Here is a 12,229-nt window from a genome sequence, read left to right on the forward strand (position 1 = left end):
GTATGTTCCTCTTTATTGTTTTGCACGATTCCAAAAAACATTCGTTTTTTTATTTTTCAAGGAAAAAAGAAAATAAAAACCTAGTTCCAAGACAAAAGTACCAAATAAATACTTTCTTAATTATTTTTTTTTTTTGAGAAATCCTACTACTCCTTCCATTTCCTTAATTCTCGTGAAATATGAGAAATGAGCACTATATTATGACGCGGAGGAAGAACTTATACAACTTAAACTTATAACACCTCTAAAAAGAACTTATGTCTCATAACATTGGAACATTTACCAAATTTAGACGTAGAATTATTGAGGCCTTTTGGTATGCCATAGGTCTATAAAATTGGTGGTAGACATTTTATAACTAGCTTGACCCTCTAATGATTAGCAAATGAGCAATAAAAATAGAATTCTTAATTTAGGAATGAAATTTCACGTATGGAGATTATTCTTTGAGATTGAGAGAGAGAAGAAAAAAAAAGAGAGAAAAAAAATTGGCAAAGCAACTAACAGAAAAAAGGGGGGCAGTTCTTTGCAATTCAAAAGTAATTTTTTAAAAGGTGTTAGAATTTTATGCATGCAAATTTTGGTTTCTAGTTAAATGGCCGTACCAGAACCCATAGAATTGGGGCATAACAGCGTTGCTGTTGCCATTGATAAGGGGAAGAATAGCCAACAAGCTGTACAATGGACTGTCGATCATTTTCTGAAAGGATCAAAAGACACGACGGTTGTTCTTGTCCATGTTAAAACTCACAATTTTCAATCTCGTAAGTATTACTCCCTCCGTCTAGATATGCAGGTCAGACTTTTGGAGAGCAGATAAAGTTGTAGTCCTTTTGGTCCTTCGAAAAATTGCCCATTTGTTTTTTCATATTGTTTATCCAACATATAACTTTAAGTGGTAGTATATTTAATTACATATCTATTGCAATGAATTTGATAAGATTGTAATACATAATTCAAAGTTTGTGAAAATTTGGAAACCTATATATAAACAATCCTTGAGAGTTTCGCCGATGTGATCGAAAGTTAATTTTCGTCGTTGCATGATCTTTATAGAGATGGATTATAGTCCAGCTGGTTCCGCCCCATCAGAATCTGAAGTAAAGCAATTATTCCTTCCTTACCGTGGATATTGTGGCCGAAAAGGAGTAAGTTATTTGTAAATATAGTTGTATAATATAAAAAAAATCAACTTTTTTTGTCTTTGACAATAAAACAATATTTTTTTTCTAGATTGATGCATATGAGGTGGTACTTCACGATATCGATGTTGCAAGTGCACTAATTGGTTACATTGAGAAATTTAGCATTGGGAATATTGTTGTTGGTGCTTCAAATCACAATGCTTTTACAAGGTTTTTCCTTATCTTTCCCTTTTCTTGCAATGGCTCCTTTTAGTTTTTTTTTTTTTTTGAAAGAAAGAAAAAGGAATTTCATTAATATTTCGCCAAATGGCACTTACAAGTCATTTTTGAAAAACATAAATTCTAATAAAAATACATATCACCCTAGAAATGTAAACATCGCAGATTTGACTTAATTTTGCCTTAATAAAAATCTTCATCTGAAGCAATGCAATCTGTGAATTCGCTCTGGTTCGGCATACGATCTGCAGATGCGGAAATTTTGGGATGAACGTACTCCAATAGTCTTCCATAATTTTACAGAGGTTGTGAAACCCTAATTCTTCATGTTGAATCTCGAACTTCAACCAATGAGAATAATTTCTCATACCTAAAAACAAAAGAACCATACTCACAACTCCCATCGGGGAGAAGGAGATTTCCAAAACATAAACTAAAACCCATAAAAGGGTTTGAGAAAATCTCATAAAGAGATACTAATTTATTGAACAAAACAAGAAAATGAACTAAAAACTGAAAATAAAAGGGAAAAAGGAGCTTACCATGGATCAAAACATCCTTTTAGTTTCCTCCTTCAATGTTAAATCGCGAAAAAAACACAAGAAACAATGTCACGTATAACGTGTTTGGATTTAGATGCACGTATACCCAATCCAAACTGAGCAACAACATTGCTTATTATTACCCTACTTCTTAGCTCCACTTCCAACTACTAAACATCTTTTATTTTTCCCTTGTTTGGATTAGGAGGTTTAAACAGCAAGATGTACCAACAAGTTTAGAAAAATCAGCACCAGAATTTTGTACAGTGTATGTTATCTACAAAGGGAAAGTGCAGACAATGCGTTCTTCTAATATATGTCACATGCCTTCTCCATCTTCAAGGACAAATTTGAGCTCCAAGTCCTCAAGGTCTTATTCAAGCAGCAATACTAAGTCTAGTTACAGTAGCGGCGGCTCCGACACTAAGTCTACCACTTCCAGTCATTCATCTTCTAGATCGCGAGGTAGGGGACAACCAATTACTCCATACAAGAATCCCTCCAGGTAACATATATCTTTACATGCTTGAGTTTGTTTAGACTTTCTTTCTATTATAGCTAAAAATTTGTAGGCAAAATTGACCTCAACACCCTAAATTGGTGCATGCAACGCCACCAACTACGACTACTCGATTAGTAGTCTAAACACCACCAACTATGGGGCGGGGTGCATTTTGTACTATAAATGAAACTGCAAACCTAATGTTGGTGATGCAGACTACATCCCGCCCAATAGCTGGTGGTGTTTAGGCTACTAGCCATAGTTGGTGGTGTTGAGTGCATCCAAATTATAGTTTAAGATGTTGAGGCCAATTTTGCATAATTAATATCATTCTTTCGGAATTGCATCTGTTTGACTTTGGTACTATTCATATATATTACTTAGACCATCTTTTCACAAATATATAAAAATAATAATGTTATCATGTAAACTGCTATTGGATAAATTCATCTCTATCAATTTTTAGTACTTATGAATATTTTAAGTTATTTTCGTCAGTCATAAATCTTCATTAACAAGGAGTATAAACTATAAAGTCAAAGTGTTTCAATTTTTTTTAAAAAAAAAGCCAACGGAAATAATAATTAGGCCAAATTAGTAGATTACTATTTATAGAAAACTTTGATTTTTGGTACACTAGGCTAGAGCTATGTTCACCATAAGTCAAAATTTCCTCATGTAAAAAGTCATATGCTCATTTAAAAGTCAATTTTGTTGATTTGAAAGTTACTTTTGCTCATTTTAAATCTATTTTTGCTCACGTAAAAATTGCTTTTGCTCTTTTTAAAATTCAAATATAATAATGCTCAATCTCAAGTTATTATGTAGGTACTCTTGATTTTACCGTCCTCAATATACTTCTTATGTTTAAACTATCTTTTATTATGCACAAAGTATAATACTTACTTAAGGACTATATTTATCTTATATATGTTTACCTAATTACGTACGGCTAAACATTTCCAAGATTATATTCAAAAATCATAGTGTCGCAAATGTATAATCCTTCCGTTTCAAAATATAAGGCACGCATGATGTTCGAGGTCGAACTTTGACCGTTAATTGTGTTGGGTATATGGTAGTATATGAGGCTCAATGGGGTGTATGGGTGTGGAGAAAGGTTGCGTCGAAGAAAAAAAAACGGTGAAGGAGTTGAAGGTAGGTGGCTCGAGGGGTGGCTCGGAGTGGCTCGAAGGGTGGTCGAGGGATGCTCGAGGGGTGCCCAGCTCACCCGCGCTTGAAACCCTGCGACCGCACTGCGGGAGTATGAGGAACAGCAGCCTTGCTGTTTGCCCGCGCGCATTATCCCGCGCCCACCTGCGAGTGCTTGACGAGAGCTGCTGAATAGTCGAAGCGTACTGCCAGCCCGCGGGATGTCGAGCGCGGCCGCGGGATTTCGAGTGACAAAACCATGTTTTGTTTTTACTCGGTTTTCTTTACTACTTAGTGTGGATTATATAAACACCTAGTTATGTTTATTCATCATCTTTAAACACATAGTTTGAGAGAGAGAAAGCTTTAGAGAGAGCTCTTGAGTGCTTTTGTAATCTCTATCAAACATTCATCGATTCCTAGTGCAGATTCGTGGTTTTTCTCCCAGTTCTTGGGTTTCCACGTAAAATTTCTGGTGTGTTCTTTCCTGCTTTATTATTTGATATTCTATTATTGTTTGTTATTATTCTAGATTGATAGTCAATAGAACTTACAAGTGGTATCAAGAGCTAGGTTTGATTATTGTCTAGATTTAGAATAATTAACAATGGAGGATTCAAAGATTAGAATTGAGAAGTTTGATGGGACAGATTTTGGATATTGGAAGATGCAAATAGAAGACATCTTATATCAGAAAAATCTGTATCAACCTTTGTCTGAAAAGCCTGCTGAGATGGAGGAGGCTAAGTGGAAATACTGGACAGACAGGCACTAGCGGTGGTGCGTTTGACATTGGCTCGGACTGTGGCGTTCAATGTCAAGGATATCAAAACAACGGCTGGATTGATCAAAGCACTGTCAGATTTGTATGAAAAGCCCTCTGCAATGAATAAGGTATATCTGATGCCCCATTTGTTTGGTTTGAAGATGAATAATGGTAGTTCTGCTGCTGAACATATTAATGAATTTAATTCATTAATAAGTCAGTTATCATCGATTAATATTGCCTTTGAGGATGAAGTGAAAACCCTAATTTTGTTGTCCTCTTTACCTACTGCTTGGGAAACTGTTGTAACTGCTGTTAGTAATTCTCTGGTAAAGAGAAATTGGTTTATGATGTTGTCCGTGATCTGATTTTGAGTGAGAGCATTCGAAGGAAGGAGAGTGGAGAATCATCTGGAGCATACAGTGCAGAAGGTAGAGGGAGGGGAAAAAGGGAGAACTTTCAGGGAAAATCGGAGTCAAAGGGGGACCGAGTAAGTCAAAAGGCAGGGCTAGTGTTACTTGCTGGGGGTGTGGTAATGAAGGACATTTAAAGAGAGATTGTCCTAGGAAGAGAATGGGAAAGGGAAGAAGAAGGTTCAAGAAAGTGATGATGAAGAAGAAGCATCAACTAACTTGATTTCTGAGTACGATTCGATGCTTTGATGGTAAGCATGGATGATCAGGAAGAGTTGGTTGGGTGCTCGGGATCATGGGTCTTGGATTCGGGTTCTTCTCATCATTCTCACATGCAGGAGTTGTTTCGGAATTTCAAATCCGGAAAACTTGAAAAGGTCTACTTACGGATGGCAAGGCAATGGAAGTCATGGGGAAAGGTGATGTGAGTGTGAAACTCACACATGGTGGCTCGTTGGAGTTGAAGAATGTCAAGTTTATCCCAAGGTTGAAGAAAAGCTTGATATCAGTAGCCCAACTTGCCACATCGGGTTACAAGGTTGTGTTTGATGGTGGTTCTTGGAAAATGTCAAGGGAGCAATGATCATAGCTCGTGGGACAAGGATGGAACACTTTACACCATGGGAGCACAGTGAAGGGGCCCGGGATTGGGATGAGAACTTCATGTAAGGTTCGTTTGGTCGGAAAACTATCGATAGTGGGCCAAGGGATGAGAACCGTGGTGAAGCGGTATCCCGGTGGCAAATTGACCGGTAAGCGAACAAGGTGAAGAACGGCACACAAGTATGATGTGCCGGAAATCCTAAGTGGAACAAAGGGTGTATTGTTCGAGTGGGAGCAATGTGAGTTTGTTTTAGAACAATGAGAAGCTTCTTTGGCTTAGGTGGTAATTGGTTTTATTGAAGTTTGATGAGACTTCAATGTGCTTCTTTGGTTGGAGAGGAAGTGATTTCTTCTTTAGTTGTAGAGGAAGGGATCTTCATTTGGTTGTGCTTGTCTCTAAGGTGATCCGACCTCCGGGTAGGAGGGTGTGTAGGTTCATGGAGTGATGGTGCAATGATTTGGAGTTAGTGATTAAGAATCAAAATCGGTGTAGACTTTGATATCTTTTGTATTGGAGTTGGTGCAAACTTCAATGTTATTTTCCTTGGTGTAAAGGAGATGTTGTCATGGGATGCTTAAGGTATGACATGGTTTGGGCACAACTAGAGATTGCTTTTGCAGTGGGAGTTGTGTGTAGGAGTTGTGATGAATGAGAGGATGATGAAGGTATGAAGTTTTTCTTCACTTACACCTATCTCCAAGTGGGAGATTGTTGGGTATATGGTAGTATATGAGGCTCAATGGGGTGTATGGGTGTGGAGAAAGGTTGCGTCGAAGAAAAAAACGGTGAAGGTGTTGAAGGTAGGTGGCTCGAGGGGTGGCTCGGAGTGGCTCGAAGGGTGTCGAGGGATGCTCGAGGGGTGCCCAGCTCACCCGCGCTTGAAGACCTGCGACCGCACTGCGGGAGTATGAGGAACAACAGCCTTGCTGTTTGCCCGCGCGCATTATCCCGCGCCCACCTGCGAGTGCTCGACGAGAGCTGCTGAATAGTCGAAGCGTACTGCCAGCCCGCGGGATGTCGAGCGCGGCCGCGGGATTTCGAGTGACAAAACCGTGTTTTGTTTTTACTCGGTTTTCTTTACTACTTAGTGTGGGTATAAATATAAACCCTAGTTATGTTTATTCATCATCTTTAAACACATAGTTTGAGAGAGAGAAAGCTTTAGAGAGAGCTCTTGAGTGCTTTTGTAATCTCTATCAAACATTCATCGATTCCTAGTGCAGATTCGTGGTTTTTCTCCAAGTTCTTGGGTTTCCACGTAAAATTTCTGGTGTGTTCTTTCCTGCTTTATTATTTGATATTTCTATTATTGTTTGGTATTATTCTTAGATTGATAGTCAATAGAACTTACAAATTGCTCTCAATATATGTTGATAGAAAATTTTAAAAATAGTGTTATTATAGGATTTTTAATACGAATCTAATTGTATAATTTTTATTTATCATATTATGAGAGATATTTATAATCAAAGTAAATTTTTATAAAACGTGAACGTCTTATATTTTGAAACGGAGGGAGTAAAACAGAGAAAATATCACTATGGTACTTCGGCCATTAATTATCGACTTGACTTGACAAACTAAGCAAAGCTCCTTTGATCATTCATCTACCAGAATACAAGTTATGGGGCAACCCACTTCTCCTTACTCCAACAACGGCTATGACAATTCCTCTAGGTAAATCAATTACGCAATTTGTTTTGAACTTACTTCCTAGATTTTGGTAAAAACTGACTCGATTCGAATAACTTAATTTGGTCATTGATTTTCTAGATCATCACAAGGCATGGGGCAGCCAAATACTCATTCCTATGGCAGTAGTGGCACACCTCATGATAATTCTTCGAGGTAATTTTTAAATCTTAATGATGTCATTTATTTTTCCCTCCGTTTCAATTTATTTTTTCGATTTTTCATATTTCTATTGTTGAAATGCTATTTATTTCTAAAAATACCCTCATTAATTATTTTTTATTTATGTTTTAACCTTATTTTTACATGGAAAGTTGTAGCCACATGAACCACATCTAATTTTGTATCATTTGTTACCTGAAAGTTGTAGCCACATTTAAAAGCTTTTCATTTTAAGAACCGTCTGTTTCATTATTTCAGATGAAGGAAGTATTTGTACTTTCTAATGCAAGTACTATAAATATCAAAAGTAAATGAGAATCTCCTTATTTTCCATGCAAAATGAGAAATAAAGATCATAAATTGAAACGAAGGGAGTACTTCCTTATACCTATATACTTTACAAAAACTATTAAAAGAGACGGTCTAATTTTAATATAAAAGTAGACCTAGTTACTAAATGAATTAAACTAGTCACCTAAAGAAATTAAACTAGTGACTATTGGGCAAATTCTCTTTTTAATATTGGGTTTACCATTGTCTAATTTTAATTTTTAAAATAGACGGTCTCTTACAAGACAAACTCTATACTTTATAGGTGGATAAATAAACCTCTATCAATTAGCAATTCTACATTAATGAACCATAATTTAAAAAAATTATTGTTAATATGAGATGGCTTGATGTCAATGTCAGCTACTCTAATCTCATTCCTACGGCTGTTCATCATGTCTCATATATTTAATTTTTTAGTGGAAATTTGACTAGAGTTAGAAAAATGACCTACTCTAATCTCCTTGTAGATTTCAAGGTATGGGGCAGCCACCTACTCGTCCATTCAGCAATACTAGCTTCGATAATACTCCCAGGTAATTATATATGTTCATATTCCCTGTTGTGGTTAGCAAAATTGAATCTGACTTCAAAAAAAATTCCTAACAGATCAGAATATTAGAGACGACTTGAGTCATGCACCATAGATATTAACAAGTTAGTGGCAATTGATGATCGTAGTTACTAGTTTAGAATGGCCTTATAGTCCAAGAAAATACGGCTCAATTTGGCAATTAGCGAATAGTTGTTAGCTGATTGTATTAGCTGATAGTTGATAGCTTATTGTATTAGCTGATTGTATTAACTGTTTGTATAAAGATGTTTGGTACATAGTCGATAGCTGATTTTTAATTGATGGTGTAAAATGACTAATAAGGACATTGGCTTAATATGTTAGGTTTAGGCCTTAGGGATACCTAGGTAAGGGTAGTAATTTTAGAAAACTTTAGGATATAAATGTAATTTTTCTTTCATTCTCAAACCTCTAATATCAAAAACCTCCTCCCTAGTTTTCAACAAGAGATTTTTGAAAAACTATTTTAAACCCCTCTTTCCCAAACACCTAAATTAGAGGATTGACAAGTCATATCCTCTAATATGACCTCAAACCTCTCTTTCTCAAACAGGACCTACAAACATATGAAAACCAGATCATTAAATATGGATATTCAGCTCTATAGGCTATAATACACAGGCCCGTCTCGAACAATATAGAGGTCCTATGCGAACTCATATTTGAAGAATTCAATAATGTAATAGCTCATTCATTCATGATTCTTCACTCCGTATAATCATATTATGAAAAAAGAGTAGTCCAAATAAGTAGATAAACCTTTTCTTTTTACTATTTGGACTTTCTTTATTTTGGGGCCCTCACAATTAAGAGGCCATGTTCCGTCGAACATATTGTATATGGTAAAAGCCGGTCCTGATAATACTGTTAGTATTTGTTTGTACACTTGTTATACTTAATAACTGTTAAAGATTTTTGTAATGTATGTAGAAACTATAGTCGAGAGGGGAATGGCATGTCCAATGAATATCACGAGCAACGTCCTCGAACATCCACGAGTTCTCAGAGTTTTGGTTCAGTAAGTTATGCTCGTAATTCTGTTACATAAGACAGTTTGCATCATAGTGAATGAAGTTGGGTTATAGGACTGCGTTATGATTTATAAGTAGACTTGTAAAATTTGTATCCAATTACTTGACCTAAACTCGAACTAAAATTGCACCACTCAATTTTGATAGCTTTTTTTTTTTCATTTATACACTATTAGTAAATAAATATGATTAATTTTTTTTAAGGTTTGACTATTAAAAACGCGAGTATTACCCTTATTCATGAAAGAAAGAAGTATTCAGAGATTAATCATAAGAAGTTGATGCAAAATATATTAATAAACACAAATTCTTGGACATAATTGTTACACCATAAAATATGGTATAACAACATATAAATTTCCGGTTCTTTTGTAAAAAAAAAAAAACTCAATGACATTAAATAAATGACATTAGTTTCATGTTATTATTTGTATGGTCCATGTCATTCTTGTTAAAGTATATGTTATTATGCATGTTGCTCAATGTTACTAAATAAGTTATGGTGATGTTACACCCAAGAGACACTCGTGCATAAAATAAAATAGAAGTAGAACATAACCCAAACAAACCCGAAATTGAACCAAACGACTCTTCACTTGATATGTTTTGTATGGCCTAACATTGCGTTAAGAGTATAATACATCTCAATATATACATAACTGCTTAAATCAAAAGGCATACAAACACTTGCTTTTAGTATAAATGCATAGCATTGTAAGTTGTATCTAAGATTACAACTCAATGGATAATTCATTGTCTTTCATCAAAGGATGAGGTAGACGAGGATATGAAGCAATTAAAGCTCGAAATAAAGCAAACAATGGACCTCTATAAATCAGTATGCGATCAAGCTACAGCAGCAAAGCAACAGGTAAAATTATGAGATATTCTGTAAACACAACTCAACATTTGTCTACAATATAACTAACACAATACAAGAAATATGCAAAGTTAAAGATCTGAATTGTGTTGTATCATTGGTTCCTAAGGCTGATCGTTTTCAAGGTGGAGAAGAAGATAACATTGATAATATGAAGCGTGCAAGAGAGGCTATGATGACAGTGGCAGAATTAGAGCGACAAAAATGCCAAGCTGCAATGTATGCAGCACAGTTGACAGAACGATTAGTAGAGATGGAAAGTAAAAAGCGAAAACTGGCAGAGGATAGAGCTGCTAGTCGAGAAGAGGAAAGACATAGAGCAAGCCAAGCAACTCATCGAGTATATAACTTTAATGAAATTGAAGCTGCAACTAATAACTTCTCTGAATCATTGAAGATTGGTGAGGGAGGGTATGGACCTGTGTATCGAGCCATGCTTCAGCATACTCCTGTAGCAATTAAAGTTTTGAGGGCAGATGCATCCCAAGGGTTGAAGCAATTCCAACAAGAGGTAATTTACATTGTTTAATTGGCTTATATCATGAATTTATTGGCATGAACTTATAGTATGTAGTTAATGCAAAGTTCATAATCGTTCTTCACTTCTTTGTTTCAGTATTCAGTTTAGAAATAAAAGTGCGGAAACTAAAAAAGGTTATGTCTGTTTATTGTCGTTTTTTGTTATTCGGTATCTAATCTAGTTTCTTAATTGTTACTCTTCATGCCAAACATGTAAAATAAGGGCATGTTCTCCCCAGCTTATTTTCAGTTCAGTTCAGTTCAGTTCAGTTCAGATCAGTTCAGTTCAGTTCAGATCAGATCAGTTCAGACCAGTTCAGTTCAGTTCAGCTCTTGACAATACTTTTACTCTCACATATCACTATTCATTTCAGTTCAGTTCAATTCAGTTCAGTTCAGATCAGTTCAGTTCAGTTCAGCTGTTTTATGCCGAAGAGAACAGGCCCTAAGTATGAATAATATAAGTATACAAACCTACATCACATGACTTAGGAGCGCCTATAAAATCTAATAACAAATACTAAACTACTCGTGATGCTCAGTGGGTTTGTACTTGTCCGATTTTGTTGCCAATTTCATAATGTACATGATGAATATGAGCATGTCAAATTAAATTTTGTTCTATCACACAGTATAGATCATATGACTTTTTCAATCCTACAACTTAAAACTGGAAATTGACAGGAAAAATAACCAAACATACCCTAATGTTGGTTTTGTGTTGTCAATTTTTTGCTACAGATTGAGGTGTTAGGACGCATAAGACATCCAAACATGGTACTCCTCGTAGGAGCTTGCCCACAGTACGGGTGCCTTGTATACGAGTACATGGAGAATGGGAGTTTAGAAGACCGATTATTCCGTAAGGACAATACTCCTCCCATCCCTTGGAAAACTCGATTCAAGATAGCAGCGGAGATAGCAAGCGCCCTGCTATTCTTACACCAGGCAAAACCAGAGCCAATGGTGCACCGGGATTTAAAGCCAGCAAACATCCTCCTAGACGGAAACTACACGAGCAAGATTGCGGATGTTGGCCTAGCTCGACTGGTCCCACCAGCTGTAGCAAATCAAATAACTCAATACCACATGACTGCTGCAGCAGGAACATTTTGTTACATAGACCCAGAGTATCAACAAACAGGAAAGCTTGGGACGAAGTCGGATGTTTATTCTTTGGGGATCATGTTGCTACAAATTATCACAGCAAGACCCCCAATGGCATTGTCTTACCACGTAGAAGAAGCCATCGATGAAGGTACTTTCGATGAGATGCTCGATCCAACGATCACTGATTGGCCTGCTCAGGAGGCTTTGGCGCTGGCTAAGTTGGCTCTCAAGTGTAGTGAGCTTAGGAAAAAGGATAGGCCGGATTTGGATTCTGATGTTTTGCCTGAATTAATTCGGTTGCGAGACTTTGGTGTGAATTCTTAACTTGATTAATGTCTTCTTTCTCTTGTTCTTTTTATCTTCCTAGTTTGTATCTTTTTGGTTTTCTTCTTCCATGAGCTAGTAGAGGGAGGTGGTTGTGCCTTGTACATTGTAGTTGAAGTATTTGTTATAAGATAAGAAAGTTTTGTAATGGGACAGTTATGTTGGGTTCAAGTTTCCCCCTATTTACATAAACAGGTTTGGATTTACGGTCCAACCTAGTCTGCTAATAAATGAGTTAATGTAAGATTAATCTGGTTGACCTTT

The 12,229-nt window shown here is 36.3% G+C and overlaps 1 protein-coding gene across 1 annotated transcript; it reads left to right on the plus strand.

The window, feature by feature from the left end:
- Positions 1-354: 354 nt before the first annotated feature.
- On the plus strand, positions 355-12,029 carry LOC104899785 (U-box domain-containing protein 35). The gene is made up of 9 exons (XM_057390873.1): positions 355-764; positions 1,057-1,148; positions 1,234-1,355; positions 2,112-2,411; positions 7,998-8,064; positions 9,006-9,119; positions 9,902-10,003; positions 10,122-10,523; positions 11,273-12,029. The coding sequence occupies exons 1-9, from the start codon at positions 596-598 to the stop codon at positions 11,963-11,965; spliced, it is 2,061 nt and encodes a 686-aa protein (XP_057246856.1). The 5' UTR covers positions 355-595; the 3' UTR covers positions 11,966-12,029.
- The last annotated feature ends 200 nt before the right edge of the window (positions 12,030-12,229 follow it).

Source organism: Beta vulgaris, chromosome 7 (genome assembly GCF_026745355.1).
Source record: "Beta vulgaris subsp. vulgaris cultivar EL10 chromosome 7, EL10.2, whole genome shotgun sequence".
Classification (NCBI taxonomy): Eukaryota; Viridiplantae; Streptophyta; class Magnoliopsida; order Caryophyllales; family Amaranthaceae; genus Beta; species Beta vulgaris.